Below are 21075 nucleotides of genomic sequence, written 5' to 3' on the forward strand. Positions count from 1 at the left end.
CCACAGTCAGCACTGCAGGACTTGTGGGGCAAGTCTAAACAAACTATTCCTAAAACCAGACAACTGTGCAGCTGCCATTCTCTTCTCTACAACACCAAAAAGCAATTCTCACTGAGCTGTAGCACCCTATTGCTGATGGCTGTGGGTTACAGTTTAGGGTCTCCTGTCTCAGTCTGGGTTTCACAGTGCCACTCAAGTCTCCTTGTGGCTAAAAAATAAAGTTTAATTCTATAACCAAATTAATAATGCCAACAGGACGCCTTTACAAGGTACCCTAGAACAATCCATTCAATTCATTTAAGTGCCCTTGAAGTCTTCAAGACCAGGATGGATGGGATTTTGAGCAACCTGATCTAGTGGAAGATATTCACACTCAGTAAGCGTTCTATTAGAATTAGATGGTCTTTAAGTTCCAACTTAACCCATTCTGTGATTCTATGAATCTACATTATCATAGAAAGCAGAGAGCAAAAAGTAACAGGCACACATTATTTTGAAAGTTTGCTCCAAAGACAGGGCTATGGCACAGGGACTCAGCCAGAACCAAGGCTCTGGGTAATAAATATTAATATGTCACTGCTGGCTTCACATACCTCTGTCTCTTCTATCAGCTTATATACCCTGCAGCAGGAAAATTTAGTTTCCACATGCTGTATCTTCTGGGTGGAGAATGAAGAGCAAAGCTTTGCATTGCAGCAGCAGCACCAGAACAAACCATCTCTGGAGCAGATGCAGTAAGACTCAGGTGGATCATTGCTGGGACATCAGTCTGACAGCAAGTCCCTGCAGCAGCTGCTTCCAGGGCTTGCCCAGAGCTACCTGGAGCCCTGGAGATGCCTGGCATCCTGTAGCTGCCAGCAGTCAGAGCTTGAGCTATCTTCATGGTAAGAATTTGAAAGCAGTTGAAATAACTATATCAATAGTGATTTATACTGCTGATTATTTTAGGGCCAAGCTGGGAGCTGAGATTTTTTCAGATTCAAAAGATATGCAAAGCAGGACTTGCTCAGAACTAATGATGGGGATGGGAGTTGGGGTGGTTTGTTTTTTCATTTGGTTTCAGGTTTGGTTTTTTTTTCCCAACCCATATAAATAAGCTCCTAGCACAGAAAATCTCAGACCTGGACCAGCCCCATACACATTGACATTTTTGTTCTCATTTCTACGTGCTTAGGCACTATAGGAAGAAAATGACTAGGCCTGTGTTTATTTAGAAACCCAGAGAGATGATGTTTAAAATAAACCCAGACTTGACTTCAAAGATATCTGGCTCTTGAGATGTTCTTGAAATAATAACAGCTCTGCTCAGGCTCAGTGTTGCACAGCAATTATCACTGCCATTTCACTATTTCTTCTGAATATATAGCCTAAAATAAATCTTGAAAAAAAACCCCAACAATGAAAATGGCACTGATTCTTCACATTTCCTGTCACTTGAAAAATTCTTCACATTTCCTTTAACTTACACAAGCAGTTTTCTTCCTTTGGGATTATAAAAGGCAAACAGAACTAGCAAAGTATTTGGAGCTCTACAGATGATGCCAGGAATCCTAATGGTTACAGATTATAATATTGTAGGTATCATTACCTGCTCAGCAACATCAGAGAAAATAAATACTTTAATTGTCACACTACATCTAAAACTCCTGCTTGTGCCAGCATGTTATGCTCTGAATGCGATGCTCTGAATTTCAGGATTTTAGCACTATGTGCTAAAGACAATGATAGCATCTATAACAACATTGTGAAATATTTGAGATTTATTTGTGGTATGCTGCTGTTGAAATGTGTAATAGCAGTTCAGCTTGCATGCTAAACACACCTGGTCTTGAATATGCTAGAGGCACTTGCAATTGGTATAAAAATATACTACTTGTGGTACTGAAAATTGCTGATAAAGATAAGATTCTAGATGTATTTTTGTTATTTAATCTTTTTTTTTCAGATCCTTTAAAGCTAATCCATAAACTTTGTCTCTGATTAGACATTTTTTTACCAAGCACTACTTTATAACAGCATAGCATGAAAAAGGAAATTACATTCATCTCCAGAGATTCATCTCTCCAACATCCATCCAGCATTCATCCACCTTCCAACTACACTCAACACCAGTATCTGGGAACTCTAGCATATGTTTTTAGCATACATACATTTCATATTTATACAATACAGGAAACATCACAGGACATCAAAAACCCTGGAGACACTAGCATGGACAAGGTACTATCCTCATTTTAAAATGAGAAAGTAGCTCCTCTTGAAAGTTTAAGCAGCTTGCCAAACTCCTAGAGCTTTTGTACTGCAAGCCCAAAAAACATTAGTACTAACTATGCAGATTTCATTGGCAAAGCTAAATCTATGAAGTCAATAACCAGTTAACATTGGCTGAAGTAGTTATTTATAACAGAGAATTTCTCTACCAATACAGCATTCCAACATACTTTCAACATGAAATACAAACTCTTTAAAACAGCCTATCAGTAGTATGCTGTTATATTTATTGAAATTAGTCCATTTCACGAAGCAGTTTCATGAAACTATACCATGCTCTTTTTCCTTTCTGGACTATGGAGCTACAAGACTGATAGCAACAAAGTCCTGGAAAAAGTGTTAACATTCGTAGAAACTAAGAATTTATCTTCTGCAAAAGCAAACATTTCAAAATTTACTGTTAACCACATCATCAGCTAGACCAAACATACACTGTAAAACTAGTTCTTGAATTCATTCCAGCAGGGTCTATTTTATAAACGTCTACAGCCCTTTCTTTCACTTCTGCTTATTGTAAGTTTGCCCAGAAGTGGTAAAATTTAATACACGGTGGAACACTACATTAACTACTGAAATGTTATTGCACATCAAAAAGGTTTACTGCTACTTTGTAAACATGCTTACCTGAGTGCCATAAAACGCTGACATAATGAGCCAGATCTACTGCAGTGCACTGCAATCAGGCCTGGGCACTTGAAATTCAAAAGCAGCTCCTTGATACAAAAGTCATTTACACAATCTCTAAAAGACATTTTTGTATAGGCCATACTTCAAATTTTGTAGCATTTTGGAATTAGGTAAATATCCCCCAAATTATCAGTAACAGGACAAATGACCCAGAACAGAATATGTGTACACATTGTATTTTGTACTTGAGCACAAAGGCAGTGTCTCAAGAAACCCCTGAGCTACAGATCTCTGAAGTCTGGAAGACAGACCTGGGAACACCTGGTCACCCAGTTCTGGCATCCCAGCCTTGGGAGCTACTACTGCTCAGTGTCAGAGACAAAGTACTGGGATACAGGGACTTCCTGGGGATCATTTAACTCTTGTGTGACCAAATTCTTATGCTTTTACATTAAATCCTAAGGAATCAGTCAAACATGAGTGGAATTAAAAAGAACTCTTTTTCCCCCTCCAAAAGCTAAATAAACTTCCTCCTTTTATAACTGGCTGAACAACAAATGCCTGAGGTTTTACTTGATATATATACTTTGGGATGAAAATGAATAGTATCAGCATTAATACAACACTAATTTTAGATATTTAACAAAAAACAGGTGACATTTTCTGATGTAGCATGAAATAGTAGAAAGAAAGATTTCAGTCAACTGTTTCTTCCTCAGTTCCACAGAAAATAATCACCTTTTCTAGCTCAGTGGATCATATAAGACACCATTACCCCATCAGACAATCAGTTCAGTATCCTAATATTGCCAGTCCAAGACAATTTGGAGTAAGATGCTTGGAAGCATCTTACAATGAAAAAAATCCTCTTTATAGATAAATTATTCCTTAACATTTAGCATGCCATGAATGTAGAGAGTCTCAAATACAGGCTCAAGTATGTTACTTCCTATACTTTTGGGGTCCTGTGAGGGCAGCAACCCCTGAGGGTAACACCATATCAAAAAGGTCCTTTAAAATGTAAATTTTTTGCATGAAAATCTTATTGTACATCTACATGTTCTTGATTCATGAGAAGCCTAAGTACATGCTGATTGATTCACATTTTTTGTGCCAGCAATTATTCAGTGTCTCTTACTCCTATCTTACCAAGGACAAATACTTTTCACCAGGAGAGTGGTTAAGCATTGAACAGGCTGCTGAAAGAGGCTGCTGACTCTCCATCCTTGGAGATATTTGAAAATAAACTGGCCATGACACTCAGCTGATGAAAAGTTGAAGCTGGGCTGCTGTTAGTAGGAGATGAATCAAGCAGAAAACCTTTCTTGCTCAAATCAGTAAGAGTGCAGTACTTTGAATATCTCTTCAGTTCCTTTTATTTTTTTTTTCCTCTAGAAGTCATCAACAGATTCAAAGTGGGGGAAATACTACTTCTATACCCCAATGTCACTGTGTTTCTAATATTTCCCTCTCTCTTATTCTTTCTAGAAAACTTGTGTTCCTCTTAGTTTTTCCTGAAGCAGCCATTTAAAAGCCTAAATAAGGTCTCTGAAAGCCTTATACCTACTATTTTCCTTCTGCATTCAGGGAAACACAGGTGCTCACCAACTACTTCTGTGCCAGTGTATTCTATTCCAGAAATTATACACTGCTTTAATCCCATTTTGCCATTTTCACCGAAGGGTTACATAACTACATCTTTAATGTCTACTTCTTTGCACAATAGTAGGACAAGTTAACATCTTAACAGGAGGCATCAGCCTGCCAACACAGCAAATATAAATCATTGCTCCTGGGAACTGAAATGCAGTAGTAAGTTGGAGCTTTGCCTTTTAGAAAAGGATCAGCTGTCCTGCAGCTGCCAACTTCAGTACCTTAAGAAAATGTGACTTAACCACCTATGTCATCCCAGATACAAAACTATATTAAGTTGCATTCATTTTCCTCTAAGTCAACACTCCTATTCCTGTTTTTAAAAAGGATTTTCAAAGATGAGTCTGCTTTAAAAACATTATCTACAGCATCCACAATATATACCAATGTACAGGCGCTATAAGAAGTGAATTAAACCTCTAAAGAAGCGTTCCAAGAGATAACAAAACAAATGTCATTAATAGAGCTTTTCACCTAACAAATACTTCATGTCTCAAGACAGTACTTATTTATGATGCTTTGCTATGGACTAGGGCACTGTCTGTTTACTCTTCAATTATCACATGAGCTGGAAGAAAAAATCCTATTTCTATATGAGCTTAAACTGAAATTGACTTTGAATCTCTGAACTGTCAACAAATTCTACCCTGAAAAGGCTGGCTTTGCAGAGATTATAAAGAAGGTGTCATCCTTGACACTTGTGTTCTATATTCATCCAGCAGGCCTGGAAAAGAAGTGTGCAGAACGCCGGGCAGGATGGCGGAGGGCTCAGCTGTCACCCTGCCTGCCTCCCTCGCTTGCTTTGCAGGCAAAGACAGTGCTGAAGGTGTCAAAGGTTCTCTATTTAAAGTCGCTGACAAGCAAAGGAAGAACACTGGGAGAATATGTTAGCAGCCACTATGAACTCGTCTCTAGTAACAAGTCATCCTGACACTTACTTCTGGATGTTAGAAACAAGAGCCCTGATTCCATTGAAATTTAAAAAAAAACCAAAACAACCAAACCCCCATACACTGTACCACCATCAGATTTATAAGTTCAAGATTTACTCTGGGAAAATCCAGAGTAAAGAACACATAGAGCAAAATCCCTGCTTTCTGTCAGAGTGACAAACCAGAAAGCCACATATGATTATGTTAATCTCCCACTTCAAATCTCCCTTGTACAATTGCATACCACTGCTTTCTGTGTTTCGTTTAAAAGTCATAGAGTTTACTAACCACTTAATGAAGCTGCATTCCTTAAATCCCTGACAGATTATGTGAACTTGTTTGGTTTAGAAACATAAATTTGCCGTTCCACTACCCCCTGCCCCAAAGACATCTTAGTCTAAAGTGGGTGTGCTCGGGGCTGCAGGCAATGAAACACACCTCTCCTCAAAGCAACTGCCTCCATTGAGCAGCAGGCAACAGGACAGCACAGAAATGCAAAGGGAAAGGAAGGAGCACTGCTTATCTTTCCAAAAAAGAAAAGTTATTTCCAACCAAGCTTATCTCTTTCAGTCCCTTATTTAATTTTAATTGCAAAGAAGGAAATTAAGAATATGAAAATGCTTTGAAAGACCCTTGTAAGAGTCCTGGGTAATCGTCTGCATCAAAGATGACAATTTGCTGCATGGCTGATTTCATTTGAAAGACTCTTCTGATGCTGTGTGTCCCAATGGCCAGCTGAAACTTTGAAAATGGATCAGGACAAAGTAGCCCAGAGGAGCACAGAAAAGGTGCATCAACAGTATCCAGCTTGCAGACAGGATGAGGTCGGTGCTCCTCCTCTAAAGTGAAAGGATATCCTGCTTAGACCCTGCATCCAGGATTATAGTAAGCCGTGCATTTTCTAGCTGGTGGCAGAAGGGGGGAAGCAGATGTGGACTTAATGACAGTTGTGCCAGCTGGCTTTAATAGCAGCAGGCAAAAACCAGAGCACGAATGGCCCCAGATTCCATTTACCTGACCAACGACCCAGCTCAGCATTTCTGATGAAAGTCTCAGCACAAGCAGCACAAGCTGTCGGCAGCGTTCTCATATGAGCATTAGCAAACGCAGGCACAACTCAGCGTGCACACAATGAGCTTCCAAGTTTGAAATGATGCAGCTGATGGGTGTTTAAGCACTAACCTCCTCCTCTGTGTTCCAAGGCTATCGTGTTTTGTTCTACGAGCACTAAAGAAAAAAAAAACCTTTAACTTTCAGAGCTCATTCCCATGTTTTCTATTAAGTCCACATATCAGTAAGTGTCATTCACCAATACAAAGTCCTATTAGTCATGCTTCCAAGGAAAATGTCATCATTGCTGCTTCTTAAACTACTGAATGATAGAAATCAGACCACAGATTTTGTTTTATCAAGTTTGAAGTATTTGCCAGTCCTGCTGATTAGGATATAATTCAACAGTATTTTACACAACTCTGACATGTTTTAGTTATTGTGCTCTGTTAAAAGTCTGAAGATTGCTATTAAATGAAAGAGAAAGAAGGTTATTACCAAATCAGTGGTATAACCTTTGTGAGTTGCTTTTCATCTCTTCACAGACATTACAATGAGAAAACTTAAATGAAAACCAGAATAGGCAATACAAGGAAGTCATGTAACAAGCAACATTCTCCCAAATGCCTAGTCAGTGGTCTCAGATAGCTCATGTGGTTGAAATGCGTAATTCAGAGCTACAAATAGTATGTTTATAAATCTGGACATGTCCAGTGCACCTTGGAAACAGCTGTGTGGGGGGAAAAAAACAGCCAGCAGTATATCTGATTTCAGCTAAACAAGGTTGCAAACTGAATTATCTATTTCCTCTCATAGAACTGGAAGATGCAACACTGCAAGGCTCCCAGTAATCATTTTAAATGTAATTAAATCTAATTAGGATTAGATTTTAATGGTAATCTGGGGATATTACATTTGCATTGGCTGTTCAGTGCATTGACTTACCCACCTACGTGCTACAACACTTAAAATGGGAATTAAGGATCGGCTACCGTACGTTATGACTTTAATCTCCATCAACATTACAGGCCAGATCTTAAATAATGCAACTTCTGATACAAAAAACTTTTATGCATATGATTAATTTTGAGCACATAGTCTTGCTCAGTGAAGCTCAATACACAGTGCTTATGTTCTCCATTGAAAAGTCAAGTTCATGTGGGACTCAGGTACTAGTTCCTATGGTAGAAACTTTATTTACTTAATATAACATATTTATCCACAGATGCTTCAAATTGCATTACATCTGTTCCATAAATGATCCCCAAAACTGATGCAGATATTTCTTGCTTAAACCCCAGGTTAAGATACAAATCATGTTCCCCATCTTTTGTTCTCATCCTCTGCTCCCCACACAAATCTAAACATACCCTATGAATTTTCAAAGCTATTTTTCTCCAATCCTATCAAGAGTTAATTGTTTCAGTAGGTTTGGGGTTTTTTATCAGGCAATAACTGTCCCTAGATATTTTCAGCAAGACATAACTAGCTAGCTCGGCCTCCCTACTATTTCCTTTCCTGCCTTTGGAAACCAGGAGCTGCTTCTTTCTCCTCATTATTCTCAATGTCTTGGAGGTTCATTTTCACCTAAAGATGTTATTCCTCAGACACATCCTGTCCTGAGATTGACCATTTATTGGACATATTTTCCATCACCAGTTCAGTCACCCATCTAACAACTGTATCCAAGCTCGCACACTGGGAAGCACGAATTAGGTAAAGGGATTGTAAGTGATCAGCAGCACCACAGCAGATGTGTCATTTCATCATCATCCAAAACCTTCAAATATAGCACCTCAAATCTTCCTCTCTCTTTCATAAAAATACTCTGTACACAATAGGGTCAAAAGGAAGAGGAAAAATGCACCATATACCATTTTTCTCTCTCAGGAGAGGAATGTTAAGGATTTGCACAACATAGAGACTTATTAAATTAATGTGCATCTATCAGCACTAATTATAGGCACGCTCTTCGAAACTGTGAAGACTCTTTCTTAAGGCAGCACTATCATAACTTCTTCAACTACTGATTGTTTTTGTCAGGTTAATTTTTATCAAGAAACAAAATCTCTACTTAAAAATAAAATCAGACTCAAAATGAGTAAACATATTTCATATTGCATTTGGAGAAGCATACAGATTTTTTATAAACTTCTGATGCCAAAACATATATCCACTGAAGTCTTCTCAGGAGTGAAACAAAAAACTAGCAGAACTTCATACCAGCTTCTCAAAAGCTATTTGCTCAGCTGGCAGTGGCCATCCAGGCACCCTCTGACTGGAGAAGGAAGAACTGCACAGAATTTCACACGCCACAGGATTTGGCACATGATCCTCTTGAAAGGCTAAGAAAAGAATGATTCCAATACTCAGATAAAACAAATAGATTCAGGTTTAAGCAAAGCACTGCAGTACTTGCCTCCCCTCCAATAGACCAATATTTCTGCTCAACACTTTTCTAGGCTAACTTCTGTCCTATTTTCATCTGTGAGGAGACTTCTCAGCCAAATGGCATAATCAAATAATCCACTTTGCCCTGAGGTGTCAATTTGAAATACACATATGCTCAGACAGATTTATGTCACAGTCAGAAGGGTGAACTTCCAGCCTGTCCACAGCCCAACACCAACAAAGGTCCTCTGGAGATACCAGGAGTTGTGTGTGTCAGAGCCACACAGTTTTGCAGTTTGCAGCTCCCCATCAAGGTTCTGTCAATCCTCTTTACTACATTTGACACAAGCAGTAAAACAATGGAAGTATTTCGTTTGACACAAGCAGTAAAACAATGGAAGTATTTAGAAGATTTACTTATGATTTTGACTTCTTATCTGAATCATCCACGGATTTCTTGGAAATGATGACTGGATGCTGAAGGACAAAGGTAACTTAGGGTTCTCTAGTGAGACTTTCCATCTCACAGTAGAGTTTAATGAAGATTCCAGCAGCAAATCCTAAGATTTTTACTGAACACAAGGAGAATTATTTTTATACAGCACACAGACTCTTCTTTATGAGATGCCAGTTTGCATATAGGTAATGAAAAGCCCTTTGGCTAAATACAGACATTGGAATAAAGTGTCAGTTAATAGCAACTTCATCCCACAAGTGTTTTTGACCATACAACCTACTGAAGAAAGATTTTTTAAAAATTAGGGCACAGAAAAGGAAGAAAAAAGTGAAAAAGGAGAAAAGAATAAGAACAACAAAGAAATTACAACGTTGTACAGAACTAAAACATCCAACTATGCTTTGATCCTGGTTTGAAATTTAAATGTTACTGTCATCATTATTTTCTATCACACAACTTCTTTCAGTGATTACTTGATATCTATGATGTATGTCAAATGTACAGAAAAACAAAACATGTTATAGGTAAAGTAGTAGCTTATTTTGCAGACATAACAAAGCCCATCTCTCAAACGTTATTGAGAAGCCTGTCAACAAAGCAAATCAAGCACCAAGTGGAAATGAGGCATAATGCTTAATTCTCTCAATCAGCATTTTCTTCCTTGCCAGGAACACCTCTCTTGTGTGGGCTGACAAGGTGCAAGCTAATTTACAGATCCAGGAGGAGTCAGCTATATCCAGATAGCACTGCTCTCACATTAATTAAGAGGAGACTGAAAAGTAAAGTTCACTCAGAAATGGTAGTGAAGGAAAAAAACCTCAAGAAAATGTTGACTGTTATGAAGAGCAAACAACAAAGCATTGGATCATCCTATCACTCAAATTAGTGTTGTTTTCAAATTAGAAATTTCAGAAGTGTTATATCAAGCACATAGAAAAGGTTACCTTGCCTGGCCCATGGAGCTGCCCAAGCTTTCTAGATGCTGTAAACACTTTCTGACTGAACTCACAAGACAACTCAAGGTATCCAAGATGCTACTACTTAGAGCCTATAGAACTTATCATGCATATTGTGCCTCAATTTTACTTGTCATTTCTGCTGCTTAAAAATGACAGTGCAGAATAGAACCAGTCAGCATTTCACATCTCCTGCCTTCCACATTCTCCAGAGTGGGGTGCAATGCTCTGCTCCAGGCTTGAATTGAGGCAGTCAAATATCCAGAGGATGAGGGCTTTGCATGGCTGAAGGACTCTCTTCCTACTTGACATGTGGGACTATCTCCTATAATTCTTCTTCTGTTCAATGGCATACACTTTCTAAGAGCCTGGTAATATCTAGTGTTTTCTAAAGCAGATTTCAAAACAATATTTTCTAATTAACTACTTTTTTTTTTCCTAATTACCACTTTTTCTACTTACTACTCTCATAATATGATTCTCAGTCACAGAACAATTCTCAAGAACCTCCGCAGTTACAACACACGTTAAACTAATATTTTACAGGATAAAGAAAGTAATGGGATGAAAGTAAACTGAAGTTCCCCTTATATGCTTTCAGAGCAGAATCATTAATAAATAATTAAAATAATACCAGTACCTCACTTTAAAATTAAATAGCAAAACAAACACTGCTTTAATACTGCTTTTTCTTTGAAATGTGTTTATTTACTCTAGCTGGCTAAAAGAAGGACTGGTTTTCTTGCTCTCTCACCCCTTTCCACAAGTGATCAAAGATGTTTGTCATGTTACAACATTTACCCACAACAGCAGGGTGTACCTCAGCAGTGTGCTGCTTTCAGATCACTTATGTCTGCTGGAGAGATGACTCCTTTAGAAAGAACTCAGTGTTTGGTAAATCAGGTCTTTCACTGACCCGTTCTCTATGGATTCTCAGAGCACACAACCTTAGATCCTGTCTTCCTGCTGTTTCTCAATCTCAAACTGATTAATCTCTTTCACATCATGCCTCCATGATACCAATAGTCTTAACAGTAAAGCAAAGAAAAACATTCATTTAGCAACACGTAAGTTTTGAGTACAGTATTAAAGAAGAAAAATAAAACAAAATCCCCAAAAAATGTTTTGAGTTGTCAAAGGATATGCACATTACTTGGACATCACCAAAGACTCTTTCAAAACCAAGCAGTCTGTGGCTTAAAATTACTTTTTCCTTTGCCTTTCCTTTCCTTTGGCCTGCCAGCCATCTCCTCCTCTTTCATTCTGAGCTGCTTCCCTTTTATGACACCATACATAGGCTCAAAAATTGAGAGATCAGCCTATACGCACGAAGTTTGGATTTGCATAGTAAAATATGGCCTCAGCAAGAATTTACAATATAATGACTAATTAGAAAAATAAACTTCTTTTTATAATTCATTCTACATTTGATTGCAAAGTACCTACCTGAACATGTCTCCTAAGCCTTTCAGCATTCCTTTCTTTGCCTTAATTTTATCCTTCTCTTTATCTCGATCTTTCTTCTTTTCCTTTCCAGTTTTTTTTCTGTCGCCTTTATCTTGGCTTCCATTCATGTGTCTCTCTAATGAGTGGGATGGCTGGTCACTTGCTGTGGACACAGATTCTCTACCAGATCGTGAGCTCTCCTCTGTGTCTTCCTCCACTGAAAGCACATATTAAGAAACATCAGTGACATAAGAACAAACAAAAAGGGCAGACTTTTTGGTATATTCCAGAATGTATTTTGAAGCAGGATATATGCAAAACCACAATAAACGCTTTTTTAAAAAATCATATCTGCTTACATGGTTTTCCAAGAGTGTTCATTAGAAGTATTAAACTCATAAAAGCAAGGAATTCACCTTTGCAGACCATTCTGCAAAACACAATTTGCACTTTATAGGTACTCTGGATAATGCATGGATTAATAAAGAGGATTAACAAAGTGATATTAAACAGCCCATTTTGTTTCAGTATCTAAATTAGTTGAGGAGAGATTTAGAAATATCTGCAAGAAGTAACAACACCAGTGCAGCATGCCTTGTCCATAAATTCATAGTAACATTCTCATAAAAATATGCAGGCCATTAGGGAGTGTTAAACCTCAATGCAAGCCGTAATAGACTTTTTTCTCCTGCAAGTAACATAATAGTTTTGTTATGCTTCTTCATTTCCTGGAGCCATTTAGAACACATCATGCACTATGATTGTTATTTTTGGTGTTATTCTTGGTTGAGATGGGGCAGCTTGGGAGGTTGAGGTAGGGAGATTTCATCCAGTGGAACAAGTGAAATACTTTAAGGGCAGATAAAATGTTCCTTCTTTGTTTCTAATCCAAGACCAGGAGTCCTAAAGCACACCCAAGGTAAGATTTAACAGCCCACATGTATTCCAGAAAGTTTGAAAGAAAAACTTCTAAAAGAAAAGAATCCACTGAAAACCTGAAAACTGCGTCAGTAGTTTAGCAAGAAAGAAATAAAACACTTCAAGCTGGTAGGTCAGAATACTGCACTGCATGCCTTGTGAAGCTGGGACTTTCCATGAGCTCTAACATTTTATATCATCACATTTAAGTAGGGCTCCAACCATCTCCCAGCTTTCCAACAGACTGCACAAAGCAGCAATTAGGATCACAGATGCATACTTAGTATTGCCTCCTGTAGCTCCAATGAATACAAAGGCTCCAAACAACTTTTGGCAGTAGAATTTGAAAAAAATACAGTCTTGCTTTATATATACACAGTCTATGGAAAAGGAAAAAAAAAATTTCTACTCAATAAGATTTTGAAATAGTCATGGCTTACAGAAGGGAAAAAAATGTTTTTTAGTTTCACCTATGTTTACTACTTCTTAATATTATTCTGCTAATATTGCTTAAGATCTCGGCACCTCTTCTACAGCCAAGAGGAGAGTGTAATTCTTCTGAAATTTCCCATCTATACACTACTGTGGAATATAAACTAGCTTTTCTTAATCATAATTCATCTTCACCTTGCAAGTAAATCATTGAACCTGAAAAGGCTACAAATCACTGACTGAAAGCCATTCAATATAATGTCTTCTCTCTCTCAGAAACCTGCTTGCAAAATACTCTTTATTCCTTAATATTACAATCCAGACGTGTCCAATAGACTTTGCACTTATTCACCAAGTATCAAGTTTTCTATAAATATTCTCCAACCTTGGATGATCACACAGACATATTTCAAGAAAAATATACCACGTCAGATACACCTCAACATTAGTAACTTTGAATTTTTGAATCTTAACTAGCACTCTGAAGTACAAACCACCAGAGTGGCCTGGCCTCACCATTTAATTCAGGACTGCTATGAGTAAAGCAGATAATACAGCAGCTTCTCAACTGTAGACACAGGTTTAATATTCATGTTACTGTATTTTAGGAAACTACTAGGTCCTATACAGGCCTCTGTACTAGCTGTTCTTGTACTTTTTTTGGTCCCAGCGCTTCTTAATCAGTGTCTGGAATGATATTTAGTTATTATTAAAAGAATTGCAGAAAAACACTTTGGAATAGAAATGTTAATTTTTTACATGTTAATTTATAGCTACAATCTGTTCTAACTAGACATTTAAAAGACTGTACTTGCAAACGAATATAATTAGCAAAAAAAAAAGTATGAAATTTCTGACAAATTTTGAGATCAACTGTTTACTTGGAAATTCACTGCTAGAATTTTAAAGATGAATCAGTTTTGACCTATGTTTGTTCATACTCACATAACAATACATTTAATAAATCATAAATATATATATATTGTTTACTGTGCTAAGCTGAGTTGCAGAGCAACTTGTCATAACAGAGTGTCATGGTTTAGGAAGGGTACTCCTCAGTTTGGTGCTCCTACTCAATTCTCCAAAACGTGCCACCCACTTGCTCCCCTTCCCTTCCCTTCCCCTCTTCCCCTGCAGCAGGATGGAGAGGACAGCTGGAGGCACAAAAGGTAAAGATCACAGGCTGAGATGAGAACCATTTACTGGAAACAGCAATGAGAGAAGAAAACGAACAGTAACAGTAATGCCATGAGTGAAAGAGCACACAAGGAAAGAATGATTGGCACACAAGTTCTCACCCCTGACAAAACTTGCTGTTCCATCCACCACTCTACAGGACCAGGTAGGGACCCCTTCTCCCATCCCTGGAAAATGATGTGAGGTGGTATGGAATAACCTCTGGGTCCTGGCCATGCCCCCCTCTTGGCTATGGCAAAAGTCAGCCCTGTCCTGGCCAGAACCAGGACACAAAGCCCCCGCTTCCCGTTTGTTTTGCACGTTCCAAGAAGAACATTGTCTCCTTTCTGTACTAGTGCTGAAATTAATATTTGTCTATCAGACACAGTTTGCTTGCAATTAACTCAGTAGCTTAGACTGAGACCTGTGAACTGGGATGCCTGTTCTCCTGGAGTAAACACTGGTCTCTCTACTGAACTAAATAGATTTCCAGTTTTCTTTAAAGGACCCGACATGAAGAAGCTTGTTTCACTTTTATGCAGTGCAGTCATCCTGCAATTAACATACACATAATTACTAGTGTTTAGAACAAATGCAAATGCTGCTCAATTAAAATTCAAACCCAGGCTACAAATGAAACTTCTAATTTTTGTTATGTTGCAGTAATGACATTAGGTTACTGCAAAACGCAGGATGTATTTGTTTTGGTGCTGTTATTTCCTTTTTTTCTTGCAACCTCCTGCCTCCCCATTCAGGATGCTGAAGCCAAAAAATTAAATTGGAGTATACTTTAAACATCAATTAAACTGAACACTAGTGTCATTTCATGAACCACACTGCAGTACGGAGAACTACACAAACAGGTATTATGAAGCTGTTCTCCTAATTAGCCCATAAAATGGAAAAGATGCACACGAGGAATCAAAGCTACTTAATGTGAAACTATTTTGCCACTAAGCTTCTAGGCCTCTTATTGTGATATTTAATACAGCCCTAGATTCCAGCAATTAAGATTCAGCAAAAGATTAGAAAGCTTTGTTGATCTCTCCCAATCAAAATTCCTTGTTCTTCTTCATGCCACTAAAGATAAACATTTTGCTTCTAGTCAGCTATTTCAAGTATTAAGAAAAAAAACAAAAAACCAACAAAAAACCCCAAAACAACAACAACAAAAAAAACCAAACAAAACAAAAAGAAAAGAAAAAAACCCAACCAACACCCAAAAAAACCAACAAAAAAAACTAACGAAAACCAGGAAAAATTATCTGCAAAAGCTGAACACCCACACCTCTTTCCACAAATGCTCCTTCTTTACAGACATTAAAACTCACACACATCTTCTCAAATAATTAAAATGTTACCGCAGAACAGTCAGTGCCAACTGATTTTAATCCTACATTTAGTAATTCAATAGCACATTGTTGCAAGGACATTTAGAAGAGTCAGCCTCTTTGTCACATATGCTACCTGTATTCTTTATGGCTTTTGTGTATGGAGTGATGACATGTTAGGAACTCCTCTATACAATACATTGCAGTGCTAGTATTTGCTAATCTAAAGTGGGTCACTGTCTGGAAGACAAAGAAACACTTCTAGCACTGAAACTCTTGGAGAAAGGCAAAAAAATTCAAACAAGACAAATTAATTCAACCTCAAGGGCATCACCAAACTGACCACCAGCATGTTTGCCTGGGTTTTATAATGAAAGTCACATTCTAATTTCAAACAATTATGGAATAATTAAATACAATTTCAAAAAAAAACTTAGGCAACGTTGTTATGGCAGCAGTGAGGCATTAGTTACATTAGATCCAGATTGTTAAACTCCTACATATTCATATGTGCCCAAACTTTGTCCAGCTGAAGACACCATTTGGTAAAATCTCTGGAAGCCTAAGTCCATTTAGAATTTACACAGAGTGAAGCAGACTGCAGTGCTTTTAGGTTTAATGCAGATACAGATGTTTTCAGGAAGGCAGGTGACATAGGGCTGGGACAGCTCTTAAGCTTCTTCCATGGTCACCATGAGAAGCAAAAATCCTCAAGAACTGAATTCTGTCCAATCAACTTATTATATTTGCTTTGCTACTCATCTGCTTCTATGAATCTGGCACTTCAAATTTCTGGAATACTTCTTGGATGTTTCATTACCCTATGTGGAACAAAAAAATTGCATAGTTGTACTCATATAGCTTGGTCACACTTTGCTCAGCTCTTCTTCACCATGTAGGATCTGACAAGCCTTGCTCTCACTCTCTCATGACATGAGATGGCTCTTGATCCACTGGTATGAGACAATTTCACCCAGAGATGAGGGCCAAGACTCACCCCATGACATTTTGATTTCAGCCAGAGGGCTTTGTCTGGCCCCTGCTTCTGCTGGTTTTGGCTGGTAGGGTTATTTTTCTTCACAGTGTCTTTTATGGGGCTATGTTTTGGATTTGTGCTGAACACAGGGTTGATACTATAGAAATGTTTTGGTTATTGCTGAGCAGGGCTTACACAGAGCCAAAGCATTTTCTGCTTTTTGTACAGCCACATTGGTGAGGAAGTTGAGGATGAGTAGGAGGCTGGGAGGAGACACAGCCAGGACAGGTAGCCCCAGCTGACCAAAGGGATATTCTAGAACACATGGCATCATGCTCAGTATATCAAGTTGTGGGTAGAAGGAGGAAGTCGGGGACATTTGGAGTGATGTCTTGATGGTGTTAGTCTTCCCAAATAACAGTAGACATGATAGGGCCCAGTTCTCCAGGGAATGGCTGAGCACTTGCCTGCCCATGGGCAGCAGTGAATTGTTTTGCTTTGCTGGTCTGCGTGGCTTTTGCTTTCCTGTGAAGCTGATTGTATCTCAATCCACAAGTTTTCCAGCTTTTACCCTTCCAAATCTCTCCCCAGTCCCACTGGTGGGGGAGTGAGCACACAGCTGCCTGGGGCTTGGCTGCTGCAGGAGCTAAGCCACAACACCACTGCTCCCATGTGAAGGATCCAAAGGGCTCCAAATACTTCCTTGCTACTCTCTGTGCATTGCATCAACAAGCTTAAAATCCCTTACCAGAATCTCATAAACCTATACTCACCTTGAAAGCGCTTCACGACAACAGTTTTGTTAGATTTTTGATCAATTGAAATAAACCTTGGATATCTGAAGCCTCAAACCAGGATATTGCTATCAGTGGGCTCACACCAACAAGGCCTTTTATAAAAATATGGTCTGATGTCCCAAAAGAACACAGGCATACAGCTTGCAAGAATGAGCAAGATCATTACACATTTTCTCACACCTATTTTTCTACTGGCCAGAAATAGATTGACAGCCGGCAGCACCACACCAGCATTTAGCCTCACTGCTGTGTGATATTGTTAGGTACTGGAAAAGCAGAATTAATTCCATCTGTAGCTACCTTTGAGAAAAGTGACTGGCAAAATGATCTCCATTGTGGCCTCAGAACACTCTTAGAAAGGGATACATTAAAAAAAAAACCAACCAAAACAAGAGTTTCTAAAAAATTAAAGATTGGTTATAGAAGTAACTTATAAAAGACTATTAGGGAATGTGCTTATGAAACAGAAATTCTGAAACTAAAAAACTTTCAAAAGAGTGAAAAATTCCTTTTCAAGCCTTCATTAAATTCAGACTAAATACTTTACTACTTCAACCTTCCCATCATCATCTTCATTCATAAACTTCTAACTAGCTGCAGGTTGATTAAAAAAAAATTCTGCTGGTGTGACAAGTTGAAAGTAGTACAACATGAAGGTTAAAAATTCAATGATTTTAATACAACCCCTGATTGAGGTAATTTACCATTCATACTATTTTCATTCAATATGAGTTGTCATTTTACCAGCCCATTCTTACATAGTTCAATAATGATAAGGTTAGCTTTGAAGTGATTCTTTTATGTTAATGACATTTTCCACATGTTGGGTCATACTTCGGGTTAAAGAACTGAAAATGTAAATGAATGCCCATTAGGGTGGGTAATAGCTGATCATTAACTTTATATTTTATTAGATCTGCCAACCTTACTCACTCTAATTAAAGGACAGTGATTTCTTTTCATCCCCCCCAACACTGCCAATGTACTATTTCAAAGTTAGATGCCTGTATTTTTGTAATGTATATTTAGTGGGTTCGCCTTTCTATCTGATTTTTTTTTTTAGTTTACATGAGTACATTAATTAGCCATCTTAAAGAATATTTTCACAGTAATTTAAGTAAACACATTCCAAATAATCTTATTCTCTTATTTTAGAAAGGAAGAAAGCTGCAGAGTGTGGCAATCTGTTAAAGCAAATGAAGGGAAAAAGCCTAAATATTGATGAAGTTAGTTCTATTCTTTTAAAATTCTAAAATCATGCTCTACCACTTTAGTCACTTTCTAAAGGAATTAACCTATGCCATTAACACTCCTTATGCAAAACAACAGTTTACTTACAAGTCTCCATGCCTTCATCATCATCATCTGCTACAGGTTTATCATAGGATTTGTCTATGGCAGCTCTGAAGCTTTCGTTGCAGCCTCGTCCTCGGATGATCCGCGGGCGGGGGCGGTGGAAAGGAATGTCACCATTCAGAGTCACCTCAGCCACGGCTGTCTGCAGGCTTTCCAACGAGCTGGATTTCTTCAGACCTAATGAAGGCCCCACATCTCTGGTTGGGGAACCTTAGTGATTTAAAGGGGGAAAAAAAGTAATTAGAATTAGTATTGAGAACAGCATGCTTGATTATGCATATCCATCCTGAAAGTCTTCGGGGACACACTTAACATTATTCACATCATCTCTCAATAATCTGTAGGGAATTCTCCACAGATTTGTTGGTCTCAGAAGCAAATGAGTATGTCAAGTCACAGTCAGTGGAACTGACAATGTTAGCAATGTCTGGCTTTTCAAATCAGTGAAGAGAGACCAACATCCATTACTATTATTTTACACAATTTAAATGATAAAGAAATCACGAGGCTTTAAAAACTTCGCTCACACAACCAGCACAGATGCATATCTAACAGCATCTAACAAAACAATTAACTATTTTTGGTTTGAGCAGAAAATTTCCTCTGTACTAGCAACTGATGAACAGAGAGCAGATTATGGGCATGAACCCTACCACGTTTAGTGCACCAGTCTTGCAAAGTAGCCTGACCTCTGGCTTCAAGGAACATGCTGTTCATCTGAGTTTTAAGGACTTGCATCAAATTGCTAACAATTTCATATCTAAATGCTTCTGAGAAGTATCAGCTGTCTTGCTCAGATTATGTGAAATTGCTTAACAATAATTTGTGGAAAGGACTCAGTAAAATGGGCAATACCAGTTACCCAGCTGGAAAATAAACACACTCCTGGCAGTCAAGGAGAGACTGTTAGGGCAGCACTACTACAGCTGGGGCTGAGGGCAGCTCTTATCACTGAAAAGATGGCAGCATGTCCAGAGATGTGCCAAGGAAGCCTCAGGCAATGCTTTGGAACAGCCTGTCTCCATCCCGACTTCACTCCTCAGGTTTGTGGGTTAAATGTATATAGCCGTTGTTCTTAGACAACCACTTGCACTACAGATCACCTCACAATTGCATAATTAAACCTCATTCTAAAGTTAAAACTAGGAAGAATCTTTCAGGGAGAAAAAAATCAAAAAACACCCAATTTTATTGATTTTTATTCAGAAGTGCAAGTACAGTCTTAGCTAGATTTTCTACAGGATTTGGGAGTGGAAAGCAAGATGAGGTGGGACAACATCATCATGGCTACATTTCCTGAAATTATGAGACCAGAGCCCTCACCTGTAGTATGAAATTTGCACTTTTTCTCTACCCAAAGGGAGCACAAAAGAGAACTGTTGTGGCACCACAAGTGTCCCAGGTGGTAGGCTGTTACCTAGTTGAAATCAGCATCCGTATCTTGGAAAAAATAAATTTCATAGCCAGCCACCACTGAGAGACAGAGCCAAGCCTTGAATCCCCAGGAGTACCAAAACTATTAACAGTACATTAGTAAGCATAGGTGTGAATAAAGGTGTAAAAAAGGAAAACTACCTCTTTTAAGCATTTATCTCAGAATAATAAAAAGTTCTGAAGATGATCCCTATTCTGATAGAAATTAGGAGACAGAAGGGAGACTGCATCTGTCACTGCTCTTTATGAAAGGTACGTGAAATTACCTTAAATTGAGGAAAACTGCTACTGCACTACTAAAACTATTCAGAATTCTTTGGGGAGGAAAGGGGGTTGTTTGCCCCCACAGAAGAGATGCTGAACAGCAGCATGGCAAATTTTCTCCACATCATTTGTTACCTTGGTATGAGATGAAGCAAGGCAGTGAATGCTGTCATTTTCTATTCAGCTATTAAAAATCTGAGCAATTACACAAAACTGAAATCCCTCAGATCAAATAAATTCAAACAGCAGCTGTCAAAGTATTTCCCTTCAGCTGCCCTACTGTTAAGATTAACTTGTAAACAGAAACAAACCAAAAATCTATCCTCCCAGGTCTACACACCTGCTGCATTTTGGTTCCCCCAGCAGTCGGTAGTCCTGCTGCTTGGACCCCTGGCCAGAAATAAATGCACCCCAACAAATAAGAAATTTTATCTTCATGAATTCCCACACAGCCTGTATTTATTAGAGGGCTGAGGGTTGTGAGGATGGCTGGGAGCAGAGCACAGGGCCAGCTGGGACCAAGGAGGGTTGGTGGCTTCCCAGTTGGGCAAACAACCTGCAGTCTGGAATTGCCCAACTCCTGAAAATGGCCTGAAGTCTAAGGCGAG

At 38.5% G+C, this 21075-nt stretch overlaps 1 protein-coding gene across 11 annotated transcripts in view; it reads right to left on the reverse strand.

Moving 5' to 3' along the window:
• The window catches only part of PARD3 (par-3 family cell polarity regulator), a 443962-nt gene that overhangs the window by 126299 nt on the left and 296588 nt on the right, over positions 1–21075 (reverse strand). For all 11 annotated transcript variants that reach the window (XM_084221270.1, XM_084221269.1, XM_084221268.1 and 8 more), the window contains 2 exons: positions 18752–18979; positions 11784–12000 (listed from right to left, as the gene is read on the reverse strand). In XM_084221270.1, coding sequence (XP_084077396.1) covers positions 11784–12000; positions 18752–18979 — 445 coding nt within the window. The remainder of the gene's footprint in view (positions 1–11783; positions 12001–18751; positions 18980–21075) is intronic.

This window comes from Fringilla coelebs (genome assembly GCF_963513975.1).
Source record: "Fringilla coelebs genome assembly, chromosome: 1".
Lineage (NCBI taxonomy): Eukaryota > Metazoa > Chordata > Aves > Passeriformes > Fringillidae > Fringilla > Fringilla coelebs.